Consider the following 16,666-nt stretch of genomic DNA (forward strand, 5'->3'; position numbering starts at 1 on the left):
GGCATTGGCAAATCATTTATTTATTAATTTAGACTGGACATGTTGGTACTTTATGTGAAAAAAAAAACTGGTGTCAAGTAACAAAGCATGATTTACTCCAATAGAGTGTGATGTCTTATATTAAAGTTAATGCTAATCATGTAAAAGTGAAGATGGTGTAGGATTTACCTTGCCCTCTGACTGAGCATGTTCCTGCAATACAGGAATCTGCAGTTTCGGGACTGCATTCCTAGGGCCCTAAGTAGATGCTAGAATGTAGCTACCGTAAACTTAACCTGGACTGCAGCCCTGAAACTACAATTGACTCAAGGTCATCACTGCTATAAGACCTTGCCCATCAGAATGGCGGTCAAATGGACATCATTCAATTATCATGTCCAACCATATAACATTTTCACACTGGTAATGGAAGTCTGTCAAAAATAGACTGGAAGCTGCCATTTCCATGCACCTGCTCTATTTATTTATTGAAGAAAGCACAATAGATGGAACTAGATGTGTGTGTGTGTGTGTGTGTGTGTGTGTGTGTGTGTGTGTGTGTGTGTGTGTGTGTGTGTGTGTGTGTGTGTGTGTGTGTGTGTGTGTTCTGTAATAATCACAAACCACTTAAGCAGACAAATTATTTTTGAAAAAATTCAGGGAGGTCTGCTTGTTGCTGTCACACCACCCTGCCTGGGACTGTATAAAACCACTTAGCACGAAGCACACACGGTGGGTTTGCCCCATTCATAAAGCCAGCACTGACTCATCCGTGCAAGTGCTTTTGGTCATTTGGCCACAAGCAGGAACTCTCATGTTGCCTGTTGCCTCCGCTGTTCCTAAAATAACCAGGCATCATCATCCAGCACCTCCTCCCCTGCTTCAAACCCCGCCACATTGGTTACAGTTAAGTACATGAATCAGGCGCCACCGCTGCTGTAAGAGCCGTAGAGGCTGACAGGAGACACACATGCACTTCATACCGCCGCGGCTTGTCGCTGCTACTGCAGCCGGTGATGCGAAGGAGAATCGCGGCTTCACCCCCTCCCACCCCCCCACCCCCTCCATCACACAGAGGCGGAATGGCTTGAGATCAGACAACACGGACCCGTCTCGATCGGCTGGTGCACGATGGTTTTCTGACTGTCTGTATGTCTATCTGTCTGTGTGTGTCCGTGTGTCTTGCCGCGAATTGCTGCAGTGCTGTTTTTCCAGGTGTTGTGGTGCGTGTGTGTGTGTGTGAGTGTGTGTGTGTGACTGAGTGAGTGAGTGAGTGAGAGAGTGTGTAAATGTGTGTGTGAATGTGAGTGCATGGTGCTGTAGCATGGTGCAATTCTCTTACGAATTGAACTAAGCCGGGGAACGGAGTCTGATGTCACATGTGCTTCATCGGAGGAGACGGGGCATCTGGAAGCTGGATTTTGTGGAGGATGCTGCGGCAAGTGATACACAGAGGGCTCAAGGCTTCGTTCTACTGGCTCGGCTTATTCGTTAGCAGGCACCCGGTTTTCTTCCTCACTGTCCCCGCGGTCCTCACCATCATTTTCGGATCTACCGTGCTGAGCCGATTCAAGCCGGAGACGGACCTGGAGGTGCTGGTCGCCCCTACTCACAGCCTGGCTAAGATCGAGCGGAGTCTCGCCAACAGCTTGTTTCCCATCGACCAGTCGAAGCACAAGCTGTACTCGGATTTGCACACCCCGGGCAGATACGGCAGGCTGATCCTGCTGGCCAAGTCCGGGGGGAACATCCTGGAGCTGGCCGACCAGGTCCTGCAGGTCCACAAGCAGGTGTTGGATTTGCGCGTCAATTACAAGGGATTCAATTACACGTTCGCTCACCTCTGCGTGCTAAGCCACAGGGACAAGCGCTGCCTCCTGGATGATATCATCACCATCTTCGAAGATATCAGACTGGCTGTGCTTTCCAACAGCACTTTCCATAAGGTGCCCGTGAGCTATCCAAACACAACATTAAAGGTGAGATTTGATTTATTTTACACAATTATTACACTATTATTTCTTTTTTTTTTTTTTTTACATAGCCACATGTCAGCCAGGCCTGTAGCCTACACACTACAACAACCCCCCAGAAAGAAAAAATCTCTCCATGAGAGCGTGGTGACAGTGCAGCAGCAGTAGTCAGCATGGCTGGCCCTCAGAGCTTGCCATAATTTCTGAATGAATGCAGTGGGTTTGTATTCGCTCAGGCTGTGATGTGGGGCTGTAGATTGCTGGATATGTGAGGGAACCCTCTCCATAACACAGACAGCCGGCTTTTCAGTTGTCACCCTTCCTTGCAGGTGAATTGATTGGCTGCATGTAGCCCCTCACTGCCTGCTCTCTCTCTCTCTCTCTCTCTCTCTCTCTCTCTCTCTCTCTCTCTCTCTCTCTCTCACACACACACACACACACACACACACACCCTCACTCACACACACACACACACACACACACACACACACACACACACAGGGATATCCTGTTTTTTTTATGCAGTGTCTCCCTCTTGCCTTCCCCTGGCTGCACATGACATGGCTACATTGGCTAATAGACTCCCAGGTATTATGCTTGCCTGGATTATTCTTTCTCTCAGTTTCTCAGTGAGATCTGACTGCATATATATGCAGCTGTAGCAACCACACACACACACACACACACACACACACACACACACACACACACACACACACACACACACACACACACACACACACACACACACACACACACACACACACACACACACACTTTAAGCAGCACTAACACACAACAAAACATATGAGGATGCTGCATGTAGTGCAGATGTGCTCTGCAGATGGGGCCTGGTGCTATTTGTCTGATCAGGTGTGAGGCTTTAACAATACAGTGAAAATCTGTTGCATACTTGCAGCATTTGCAATAAGTAGACCTACTGTTTGCCTAGGTTTTTGTGTTAATATTCAACCAATTCCATCATTGCAAATGCAATGTAAGGTTATATTTTAAATTTGCTGCATGATGTGTGTTTTTAATTAGTTTATGTTGTGTTGCCTTGAAGCACGTTCACTGTACTGTACAGATTTGATAGAAAATAGACATAATGGACATTACAACAACCAGCTTATTCAACACTAGGGGACTAGATTGTGGGGTTCACACCACTGTACACTGCTTTTTCCCTATCTGCCATACACATACTGTAGGCGCAAACTGACACAAGTGCATATTTAATGTATCACAAGCTGAGTTGTAACTTCCACTGAGAGCTGCCACAGCAGTGTGAGCTATCCGAGCAGTACCGGTGTCTGAGTGGAGTAGTAAGATCATTCATCGTCGTGTTGCAGACTGTTTGCCTCCTAATATTCAGGTGAAGGGATGCATAGTGTTTTCTTGTTTTGGATGACAAGTGGGAGTCAAATATGGGTTGTGCAGTTTTTTTGTTCCAATACGCCTGTTTATTCCATTTAAAAGCACGATAGCATTCTCTCAAAAGAGTGATAAGAAAGGAAAATATGATTGCCTCTACATATTAGTGGTGGGGGGAAAGAAATCGATACAGCATAGTATCGCAACATTTTCCGTGGCAATACTATAGTGATACACAGACACTAAGTATCAATCTATTATTATATATGTGTTGGTCAGTTTGTCTGCTTGACAATCCCCATTTTCTCCCAAAGTGAGACGAACAAATAGAGAAATGCATCTTTTTAGATAAAACAGATGTTGAATAGTTTTCCTTTGGGGACATCATTTGAAATTGGGAAAAAGTTTAAGTTGCAATACATCGCATTAATATCATATCGTGATGATATCGTATCTTGAGGCCTCTTGTGAAATCATGAATCTTCAAATTTGCGGATTTAGCTTTTTTCAGAAGCGTTCCGTGGTACTTACTGTAATGGGTTGAGAAATTTCGACATCATAAGAGAAAAAAACATTTTAAAACACACAGAATTATCTGAAAATGCAGTATCATAAAAGGGCTTGGGTTTCTTGGCTTATACAAATTTGGTATTTTGGAGATACATGGTTTTCACAAGGCATTGATGATAATCAAACTTTTTTCATAGCAGACATTTTGACTGGTCGCAGCAGGAACCAAGGTGTAATTAATAACATTAATGATGGCTCAGTTCCATTAAGTGTCCCATTGAGCCAGCACACACAATACCAGGACCTCCCCTAAGTGGTATGCAGCCATCATTAGTGTCATTAAATACACATGTGTATTTCTGCTTTGTCAAAATGTCTGTCGTGAAAAAGGTATATTACTGTACTGTATCAGAACTGTGTCTCAGAACTGTGCACCTTACCCCCTTGTTTTTTTTTGCACTACTTATTTTATTCTATGTTGCTATACTTATTTTACGTACATGTTGGCACTGGAAAAGGCGTTTCTTTTAATCTCATTGTGTACAATGTGTATAGTGACAATAAAAGGCATTCTATTCCATTCTGTTCTATTCATGATACACAGTTAGTTACACAATGTATCCTCATATAGAAATGATCGGCATGAAGTTTATTATGAACCAGACAGACTTTAGTTCTGGAGAACGATGCAATTAGAATGAGTCACTTCCTGTCTTATCACAGGGAGAATAAACAGCCACTTAGGAGAGTCAGATAGTTTACAATATATATGTTTTAAATACCTTCATACTATAGACATGTATTGCAGCAATATCTATTTATTCCAAGACAGGAGAGAAAACATTAACATAGCAACAACAGAATAAAACAAAACAAACAAAAACTGACTACAGGACAAGAGATGCCGGTTGTTAATGTGTGTGCGTGTGCATTTATGCATGCACACATCAGGGTTTCTGTGGGGTCTTAAAAAGTCTAACATTTCAACTCAAAATTTTAGGCCTTAAAAGTCTTACATTTGCTGAAGTATTGTGTTCTAGGCCTTAAATCATTTTAAACAGGTCATAATTTTCGTACGTCCGTGCAACACTACCTCATTATGCTCATTGTTTTTGTTCCGTGGTGTTGTAGTTCTTTCTTTCACTAGTCCAAATATTATTTGCTGTATTACTACAAATGAGACCAACATGCAACTTATATTGCAACCAAACAGCTTTTGTGTTATCGGAGTGAGTATCTTTTGGATTGTACCACAGACATCAAACGGATTTTATTATTCAAGTGCAAGTTAAGCGATACTTGGCTTGAAAAAATTTAATTTAGTTAGTTAGTTAGTTAATTAGTTAATTTTAGCTTAGTTGATGATGGGATAAAGGTCTTAAACTTCATTCATAATGGTCTTAAAAAGGTCTTAAAAAGTCTTAAATTTGACTTGGTGAAACCTGCAGAAACCCTGTCGACCTCTGTAGTCGTGTGTGTGTGTGTGTATTTGTGTGTGTTTCTGCATGTATGTGTCTAAACGATCAGTCTGGGACAAAGTCTATAGAGTGGATGGGTGAGAGATGGGTCGGGGGTGATGGACTAATGGGAGATCTCACGACACATTTTTAAAAATAATAACAGTAAAAACTCAAAAAACTACAACAACCGCCAATACTACTGGTAAGTATTAAAGTAATAAAGTAATACACATATCTATAATGAAAGTAATACAAGTATATCAATAATAATGATGATAATAATAATAATACGAAAAATATTTGGTCGGGGCATCTTCAGGGAACTCCAGAGAGGGTCAGCAGAGTCATTCTGGCTGGGTCAATGGGTTAATGTTTTCTTTTGTAATTACCGCAATTAAGTTTAATTATTATTTTTTTTGACTGATTGGTCCAATCATCATCATTTCAAACTTTTTTTTTGCCCATTCAAGTGAATTCTATGGAGTATCTTGTATTGTATAAGTTGTAGATTGGCATTTTTAGTCATTAAGTAGATATTTTTGCAAATTTGGATCCAAAATTCAGCATCAGGAGTCTAGTTCCCCTTTGTCAGATTGTGATGCTATCCTGTAGATTTTGGAGAGGAGTATTTTTGAGGAGGGAATGTTAATCAATTCTGAGGTTGAGGGAGGAGGATCAATAATGGCCATAATGTATAGTTGTATTATGTAGTTTGAACAGATGCTTTAAGTTAAAGATATTCCAGAAATTGTTTGCTCCTGATGTACTTCTGGACCAACCGGGGGAATGAAACCAACATGTTATTATGGAAGATGTGTTTAAGAAGTGTGATGCATTTTTGGGACCATGTGTGGAAATTAAGTGGTTTGTTATTACTTGAGATAATCTGTGTTGTTCCATAGGGGGGGCTCAAAAAGTGGCATCTGTGATTTTGTGGAATTTCAATAGGCTGTCAGAGTTTCTGCTACTGTTGATATTTTAAAACATGGATGATGTTTTATGGATTGGCTGAGAAATGGTAAATTTAAATTCTGAATGTCTTTACAAGTGGTTTGCTCTCTATTTAACCATGTGTTATGTGATTGATTGGATTGATTGATTTATGGAGAGTGGCCAGTTTAATTCTTGGTGTCTTGTTTTTCCAGTAGAATTTGGAGTCTAGCGAACCAGGTTAGGGTGGGTTGAGTTGTGTATCATTTTTACCCATTATTTATCCAGTGCAATAGGAGATTCTGATTTAATTCCAGAAATGATGATTAGACTCCAGAAACAAAATTCCATTTAATCCTATGGTATTGTGGTGATGGCAGTAGTCTCAGATGCATTGAAGACACATTGGGCTCTAGGAAATTGTGATGGCCATTTTCCCGTTTTCTTATGTTCAAGTGAGTTATTATCGACTGAGTAATGAAAATAATCATAAGCGCTGCAACTAACAATTATTTCTGTTATCAATTGATTTGCTGATGATTTCCACTAATTGATTAATCATTTTGGTCAATAAAATGTCAGCCAATAGGGAAAAAACATTGATCACAGTTTCTTAAGGCCAAATGGGATGTCTTCAAATTGCCTTTTCCCCTCAAGACAGTCCAAAACCCAAAGATATTGTGTTTACAATGAAAGCAAAAAGTCCTTACAATTAAAAAGCTAGAACCAATTAACATTGGCATTTTCTTTAGAAAAAATGACGGTCAATCGATAATCTAAAGTGTATCTACAGAATGCATGCATATACTCAGGAACACTCGCGTTATCATTAACTTTTCTCCAACACAAATTCCAGTTTTACTATTTTTTAAGGGGTTAAGGGTTGATGTGACCTCCTTAATCTCCAGCTCTCCTCACTGTGTATTGGGCATTCGGCATTAACCATGTTCCTGAATCCTTCTTCTCTACGTCTGCCTGTTTGACGAGCTGTCTGGGCTAATTCATTTGCCTGACTTCTTATGCTTTATCCTCCTCTTTGATGTCACAACCGGAGTTTATTTCTGTGCTTTGAAAAAAAGACTCCTACTTTTTGCTGAGCTGAACTTTAGCTCTGTTCCCAGGAGAAAATGCTTAAAATATATATTCTTTGTTTTTCTCTGTCTATGTCATTTTCAGCTGTGTAGTCTTTTTAAACTGTAAGGTATTACAAAACCTAAATTACATTAAACAATATGATTAAAAAAAAGAAAGATACAGCAAATTGGGCTTCATTAACAAATACAATTAGACAATTTCAACATATTAAGGTGAACTATATCTAATATAGAAAGATGTATTGATATCAAAGTACAAATAAGCAGCAATAAGGAGAAATGTGATAAATATGAAGAATACCTGCCAGTTTTTGTACTTTGGTTTAATCCTGCATTCATACCAGCAGCAACCACATCTCCATGCTAATGTACGATGGTTTATTAGAGCTTGTTGACTGGTAGGTGAAGTGCCAAAGTTGTTACAGCAACAGACTGGACATATGGCAATGCTGGTATGTGCCGATAGGGCCCAAATATTAGTTTTCCCTTAATGACAGTCAAGGCACAGTTTGTCTCAGGTCATACAAATATGAACTTCAATTGCCAAAATGTACATAATATATACACGTGAGGGTTATAGAAGTAATACAGAACCAGAACAGCCATGGTTCAACGTTACATAACATTACAAGATTTTAACTGAATTATCTCATGATTATATCATGTTCAACAGATCAACAGCATCAGCTGAACAGTTAAAATGACCTTTGTTTATGTTTTCCTGAAAAGCGACCTTGTCATGTGAGTAATATAGCCCAACAGATACTTGATTTTTTTCAAGCTGACTCTGATAATGAGTATAAAAACTATAAGCTATAAGCTTCTTTTAAAAATATTTTTCTTTAAGTTTACTTTTTTGCCATGTTGGCTACAGGGATGGCACTGTCAGCTGGTTGGTTGGTCTGTCAGTCAGTCCACCACTTTGAGCCAAACTGAAATATCTCCACAATTATATGATGGATTGCTGATGGAACTTTTTCAGAAATCCCATTGACTTTGGTGATTGCCTGAAACTATGGAATCCCGTTTTATTCAATATTAAATAAATACATAACTAAATTAATAAATACATAAATACATGAATAAACAAATAAGCCTTTGAAATACATCATGAGATAAATAAACGAGGCAATAAATACATACATAATTAAATAAATGTAAATATTCATATAAAAATGAATCAGTTAGTTAAATAAATATATTAAAAGGTTTTACTTTTAATTATTTCATGGTACTTTTATTTCATAAGTCCATGTTTATTTCAAGAGACTTTTATTTCATAAATCCACATTTATTTATTTCCGTGGACTTTTATTTCCTAATGCCACATTTATTTATTTTTTCCAGTTCTTATATGCAAATCAGGGGGTGTGGCTATCTCTCACATTCAGAACAGAGCCGTGTGCACCACGACCGAGTGCACCACGATGGCAGCAGCGGTGCTCTGTACCCAGCGCATAGTCACCTATTCTGGAGAGAACTGAACCACCAACTAGCGCTGACCTGACTGTGGGTACAGAGCACTTTTTTAGTCTTCTAAATTATAGAAGACTAAAAAGATTTAGCCTATAATAAAATATTGGTTAACCTCCTCTTATCTCAATTTTAGATATCAGATCCCCTTCTAATGGGAGGCCACTCTTCTGTGGTCTCATATGTTATACTTGTAAAAGAACATTAATCAGTCCCTGTCGCGATCGCGCCAATTCACGCGAATTCAACCAATCACCGCGACTTTGGTGCGACTCGCAATTTTGACCAATCACCGCAACTTTTCTGCAACTTTGACCAATCATCGCGGTCTCCTGCAAAGCGTCGTCATACGTCAGCAAACTCACTTCCTTGTTTTGTTCAGAAGATGCAGCAGCATGCGCAGCAGACGTGTGCTGCCAACGTCTCACATTTACCTACAAAAATAACAGCAAAGGACCGTGAAAAACAGTATCCAGATGTTCTTTACGAAAGCGGGGGTAAACTGTTTTGCAAGACGTGCAACAATTTAGACTTTAACGATTTAAAAGTCGCTGCAGTTTCAATCCTGGCTGTCGGCTCTCTGCAGCGGGTGGGGCTACTACTCCGTTCCCTCCGCGACTGACGCTTACACACACACACACACACACACACACAGACAAACAACACACACGGTGGATGCAGGAGAAAAAGGAGATGAGAAGACACGATGACCTAAATTGAGGACAGCTACGCTCGTTATTGTAAGTGCAATGATAAGTCAAAGTCAGTACTTTATCAAACTGTATGAATGTGAGTCCCAGGCCAGGTTAGGAAATTAACTAACAATGTAAAGATCAACAAGCCACTGATAGATATTTTCAAATTTGATTCATTCAATAAATTATAATTTTTTTGTCTTAAATCCACCAGCCATTTTCATATTGTACCAACATTTACAGCATCCTGAGCCTTTTTGGTAAGGTTACTAGGAAAACTCAGCCCAGGATAGTTTTATTCTCCCCAAAACATGTTTCCTTTTTATTTTTAAAGAACTATAAAAAAAAAAAAATCACAACTTTTTTGCAACTTTCACTGTCTCCCGCAACTTCGTTGCAACAAACATACAAAATACATTGCAAATTGTATCGCAAGTGTTTACAAAAGCTCCCGCGAAATCAGGCATTTTGGACCGCAACAATCTCAAAAAAAAGGCCGCGAAATCCTGGAGGGACTGATTAATTTTAGTATTATGTGGGTGGCTTCATTGCTGAGCTATATATATTTTTTTACTGTTATGATTTTGCAAATAAAGCATTAATAAAAAAAAAGTAAAGTCATCGCAGGTTTCATGAAATAAACAACAAATGTTAACATCAGGGAGACAACATTAACATCCACAAATCTGCCAATAGGCTATGTATGGCTATCGTTAATTTAAGAATTTAAATGGCATTCAATTAATTGCATCATGCATCATGCTCATTGACTTAACCGTGACTTCATTTAGAAAATAATTCACGATTTCGTATTCTGAACATCTGAATTTACCGTCGTCGTAAACGAGATGAATGAGGACAGAAAGGTCCACATAAATAGCTGGTGTAGTGCTCTGTCAGGTCAGCGGTAGTTGGTGGTTCAGTTACCGCAGAATAGGTGACTGTGTGCTGGGTAAAGAGCACCGTGAGCTGCCGGTCGTGGTCCTCCGTCAGGTTTATTTATGTATTTATTCATTTATTTAATATTGAATAAAACAGCATTCCATATAAAACCACCATTAGCATCCAATCCACCATGTTTTTTTATTACCATAACCAGGACATTTTCGTTACCTTAATCAAGTAGTTTTGTTGCCTAAACCAGACTGCAATTGTAAAGGTGGCTGCTTTAATGGATTGTTTTGTGTTGCATTTACATGTGGCTCTTTGTAGTTGGCTTATTTGAAGCCAAAGTACTTCTCGATTCTTGCTGTTTGGAGTTTGTACCTTCATGGTTGAATGCACTTATTGGAAGTCGCTTGGCATAAAAGCGTCTAATTAAATTTAATGTAATTTAATATTTTGGAAGGTAATGACGATGACCAGCTTTTTATTTCATGTGCATTACAGCCATTATCCTGCAATAACATTTTTACTATGTTTTCATTTTGACGCATTCAATGAATCGATGAAATATCAAATGTAATAGTTCATGAACTCATTAACAATGCCATGGTTTTCTAACCTACCTCGGTCTAAAGTTAATCTATTCTTTTGTTGAATGAAGAGCAAATGGTGATTTCTTTTAATGTTTATAACAGAGTGGCACAATGTAATTTCTGCCTGCGTCAGACATAGATCACTGTGTGCTTTACCTGATATCCTGGCCCCTTCTGATATTTTCTGTCAGGCTAAGCTGTTTTACTTAATTATTCAGTATGACTATTGTATAGCATTTTAACAGCTACTGTCCTAATCAAAACAATTGAAGACTGCGTTCAAGTAGCTATATGGTCTGATATCATTGTAATAAATCAAAATTGGATCTAACAGGAGTGAGTGTTTCTATGACTTCCTGTACAGACTAAAGGTTGATTAAAACAGCGGGAAACTGTCTGACTTTACCGCAGCTTTTTTTGTCACCGCCCTTTCCTGCTGCCAGCCTGCTCCCGTCCACTTTACAGGCTAGGTGCAGCTCATCTTGAACAAGCCTATTCTGTTGTCCTTTTTCTGGCTCCAGCACAGGAAGATGACGTCACGATTATTTATCTCTCGTCTACAAAGTTCTGATTGGCTCGGCTGTTTCTCCCAATGGCAAGCCAGGGGGCACGTTCAATCTCAAAACGGTGTGCAACGTTTTGCTACGGTTTCCGTGTTAAACAACATGTTAACTCGTAACAATGTGCAACAGTGTCCAATGGTGTAGGGCTGGATCCAAATTTAAATATTCACTTGATGGGTAGGTATTAGATTTTCAATTTTGGGATTCAAATATTCGTTTTTTTTTTTTAAGACCAATTGAACTTTTGGAGGAAAGCAACCCGACTTCACCCTGCGGTGGACAATCATGTGTGAGAGTCCCATTAACGTTACTGTAAACAGGAAACATCACTGCCTCTATCGCTGCAACAAAAAAGGTTCAAGGTAAAAAAACAAAAACATTTCACTTCTGGGATTGCTCTGGTACTCAGGAAATTCTAGCCTGACGTCGTCATACTTATATGATACGATATCTTCTATAACAGGCGATGGTGGCATCTACACATCTCAATTCTCCAGCAGCAGCCAACTCTCTGTTGTAAACAAATTCAACCCAAGTGCTCTTTGGTGACGTGGTTGATTACGTTACTGTCGATCATCTGTCCATTATTGTATAAAGCCCGCCCTGACAATTTGATTGATCCAAACAGCTCTGGTTTGAGAATAGTTGCTCCACAACGGATCAAGTCCAGACTGAACTTCCCGACGGCCAAAAAATCGGCTGGCATCCAGGCTAAGGAAATTCTGCTGGATGCATGTCTTTTCACCGATGTCCGTTATCTTACTGCTTTCTTTGTGTTGGAATTCTAAACACTGGTGGTTTATGAGGACTATGGTTAACTGCTCCTCAGATCTCTGCACGGTAAATCCAGACAGATAGCTAGACTATCTGTCCAATCTGAGTTTTTTGTCGCACGACTATAGCAACTTTTGAACGTACACGTTTCACCAAAACAAGTTCCTTACAGAGGCTATTTTGCAGCGGCACAATGTGGAGCTTAGCTTTAAAGAAATGCCAATAAACCAGAGCATATTTTTCTCCCATCCCGGAATGCTGTGTAGACTAGCCAGACCTTCCTCCGCAGCGCTGTGGAGGAAGGTCTGGCAAAGCGAGACTAAGCAATAGGTGACTGTGTCCAGCAACAACAAAGCAAAGTCACTTCAACTGTCGCTTCATCTTTTTTGTCTTTCTTTTTCTCCGCTTCCTTCACATGCTGCTTTCATGTAAGCTTCAAAGTTCAAAAAATGGTGGTTCACAATCAGTAGCAATGTGTATGTAAACTCCTGGTAATTAAAAAGGCAGTAAGCTTGCACACACAGCAGTGTTCAAAACATGTTTTGACAAGGCTGAATGTGGCCCAGGTGAACACAACACCAGACCTATATAAATCACTATAAAATAAAAAAAAGAAGATAATTGCATTACAGGCTGAGAATGTTTGATTTCTTCAGATAGTATGATTAATTAAATATATCTCAAGATAATTGAATTAAAACATAAATGAAACATGGTTGTGATCAAGATTGTGATTTGTCTTGATCAGATGTGGTGCCTGCCTATGGTTTCAGCCCATTCTCCTGAGATACCAGTTTGATATCTCAAGATCAGAATCAGAAAGAGATCATCTTGTGATAATAAGATACCTTATAAAAGAGTCTGGCTGCCCTGGGCTTCTGTAGATAAAAGCTCCTATGGTCAAAATAGATTATAAAGGGTTAGGGTTATATAAAAAGGCAGAGGTGTGCCTTTTCTGCAGTATATTCTAACAATATTAAGATAGTGTTTCACAAGATCACGCTTCTTGTTCCATTCATGAGAGGACAGTGAAATTGAGTGCTGGATTGGATGAAGCTATCAGGTAGTTTGGGTTGGATGGTGCATGGCAATGTCAAGCTAAGGTCAACCTTTGTTTTACACCCCCCATTCTCTTTAATAAATCATAAAATTGGAAATGAGCGCTGCAGTGGCGAGGCAGTAAGAAAACAGCTGATGGGCAGAATGAGCTCTGTGACAGTTTAAATGCTGCAGTAGAGGGAACGTGATTGGAGGATGGGAGAACAGACGAGGCACAGGAATTAGCTGATGGGATTAGCTCTGTGTGTGTGTCAATAATTGGCTCGCCCTGGGGTGCGTTTGGGCAATAAAAAACAGTCAATACAATCCTCAGATGTCTCCTGAAGTTGCATTAAAACCCTTAATTAGGAATTGTCAGCATAACATAGTTTATTTTTATTGGCTTGAGTCATTAAGTAGGACAATATCATTTTATAAAATAAAAACACACTGATATCATTATGGTACAATCGACTGAAAAGAACTGAATAATTGCCCAACCTTGCCCCAATAAATAGAGTGGTTGCATGGCTGACAATGAATGAAAGGAAGACAGATAAGTAGGTAGCATCACTTCAGGATTATTTTTCACTGAAAATAAAGAAGAAAAACACACCCAATAAGGTTTTGATTCGGTGATGTCATCAAGAAGTGAAATGTTGCACTTTTTATGAAAACAACCTGGAGTGTTTTTGACTATTTCATGTTGTTCAGCTCTGTGGTATGTGGTCCTGCTACAAATACAATGAGTGTGTCTCTGTTTGAGAAACCTCTGATTTTACATGCTGATGGTTACCAACATGTATAAATACTTAGGCTGACAAAATAAACGTGATAATAACTAGTAAACACAAATTCCTTTTTAACTTCACAATTTTTTTTTTAGGTGCGATTAAGTTTTGGGAAATCAGGAAGCAATGCACCGCTACATCAATGCGCCACACTCCCCAGAGACTAATCACAGTCACAGCACATTATTTTGACCCACTAGTGGGAACTTGCATGCTTTGACTGTTATGAAGAGCACTTTCCGCAAGTAGCCAGACAGTGGGTCATTGCCAGCACTATGACCACCAGTGCCGGAGTGGGACTCATTTTAAGCCCTGTAGTTTCATGCCTTAGACCGGCCCACTTTATTTCACAACTGACTATATTTAAAAAATGTGATCAAAGCCTTAGTATATAAGTCTGCAATAGCGCCCTTTCTCTACAGCATTGTAATTCAGTGAATCTTTGTAATGGTGGGTAGGCAAACGTCAGTAAATATCGAGAGGTGTGAGCCGCAAGGTCTGTGGTGCATCGTCGTTGCAAATATCCCATTAACGTTGATTGAGTAGAATGGCCAAAACTCGTCTACGTTGGCTATAGCGCCCCCAAATGGGTGATCTTCGCCAAATTTGGTACAGAGCCTCAGAGCGGCATGCCAACCACGCATCACAAGTTTCATGTTGATAGCAATAACTAGGGAAGATAAATTGCAATCGCAAATGTCCCTTTGACATGCATTGAGTTATTGGCCAAAACAAATAAACGTTGATTATAGCGCCATCTATTCAATTCAATTCAATTCAATTTTATTTATAGTATCAAATCATAACATAGGTTATCTCGAGACACTTTACAGATAGAGTAGGTCTAGACCACACTCTATAATTTACAAAGCCCCAACAATTACAGTAATTCCCTCAAGAGCAAGCAGTGCGTCAGTGGCGAGGAAAAACTCCCATCTAATGGCTGATCTTCACCATATTAGGTAGAGATAGGATAGAGTTTGTGTTTGGTAGCTAGCTAGGAAAATTAGTTTGGATTTAAAATGTGCATACTTTAACGTAGCAAAATTCTTTTGACAAATTCTGGTCAGGTCCATCTGGAGATGCAACATACCAGGTTTCGTGCAGATCTGTCGCACGGCCCAGGAAGAATTTGAAAAAGTTGGTTTTGCACATTGCGCAATATTGCGGAAAAAATTCTTAGCGGAAATGGGCGGGGCCTATATCATGTGATTCAACTCGATTCAAGGAACACGTTAATGTAAGGGTTTCTAATGTGCAATGTGTAATGTGGGAGTTTTAAGCAAAAACACGTTTGACGTCATTATAGCGCCACCTAGTGGTCCACATGTCTATTTTTTGGTAGGTGAGATCCATGAACCATTGTAAATCTACCCTGAAAATGTAAAGTTATTCACATTAATATAAGTGGTGAATCCAAACATGGGTCGCATAGGCCATGCCCACTTTGACCAATCAGTACCCCACTATAGGGGTGGCCTCAGGAGTGGCCCTAGCTCAGGGGTGGGCAATTAATTTTCCCAAGGGGCCACATGAGAAACAGGGACTGTTGTGGAGGGCCGGACCAATAGGCTGAACTTGATTCTGCTCAATGTTAATTCTATCTCTTTATGAAAAGCAGTAAATTGTAAGGTCTTTGATAAGCTGCGACTGGAAAGGGCACAAATGAAGAGACATGAGGCAGACATAGTACAAAATGCCAACATTATGTAACTATTTGAACAGCATTCACAAAGCAATTGTGAACAAAATGATATATATATATATATATATATATATATATATATATATAATATTTTTTGCCATTTTTCAAAAAACATCATTAAGTTAACTTCATTCAAAGTGTCATTATCTTTTTGCTTTTTGTTTGTAGTCTTACTACCTCATTTGCTGTTTTTCAGTTATTTTTCTTGTTCAGTGAGATATGCGAAGGACAGCTGACAGGTAATCATCAGTGAGAGAAGATCTGTTTCTGGATTTGTTAAACTTCATCACTGAAAATGTTTGTTCACATATGTAGGTCGATCCAAAGAGAACCAACATCTTCTGAGCGTGCCTCCTCATGTGTGGAAAGTTCTCCTCTCTTCCTCAAGCAATGATACAGACTTAAAGTGCTCTGACAGCACTGTATCTGACTGCAGGTCAATGAGTTTGAGCTGAACATCACTAGGTGCAAATGTCCACACTGCAAGTGAAGGGAGAATCATGTGCATTTCACCCTCAACTGTCTTGAAATCGTCTTGAAAACTCACCATGCAGTAAATAAATACTTTGATGTCCATGTTTGGTTAAAAACTTGGCGCTCTGTATCAACCTTTCTTTTTTTCCCATGAGCTGACAGTTTTTAGGGATAACAGCTCATTTACGTCCATGCTAACGTCTCCCGTGAGCTCATTTAGCACCGCGGCTCTCCGACACATTTCAGTTCTTCTTCTACTTATTTTTAATTGCGACTTGCAACCAGAGAAGAAGAAGCTGCATACGTTCGCACAAAAAAAGCAACAACAAAAAGTTGCCTTCAAAATAAAAGCAAG

The 16,666-nt window shown here is 39.5% G+C and overlaps 1 protein-coding gene across 1 annotated transcript in view; it reads left to right on the forward strand.

Moving 5' to 3' along the window:
- Window positions 1-1,241: 1,241 nt before the first annotated feature.
- Window positions 1,242-16,666, forward strand: part of ptchd4 (patched domain containing 4) — an 81,814-nt gene continuing 66,389 nt past the window's right edge. Inside the window, exon 1 of the mRNA XM_028605714.1 lies at window positions 1,242-1,784. Coding sequence (XP_028461515.1) covers window positions 1,359-1,784 — 426 coding nt within the window. The 5' untranslated portion in view covers window positions 1,242-1,358. The remainder of the gene's footprint in view (window positions 1,785-16,666) is intronic.

This window comes from Perca flavescens, chromosome 18 (genome assembly GCF_004354835.1).
Source record: "Perca flavescens isolate YP-PL-M2 chromosome 18, PFLA_1.0, whole genome shotgun sequence".
NCBI lineage: Eukaryota > Metazoa > Chordata > Actinopteri > Perciformes > Percidae > Perca > Perca flavescens.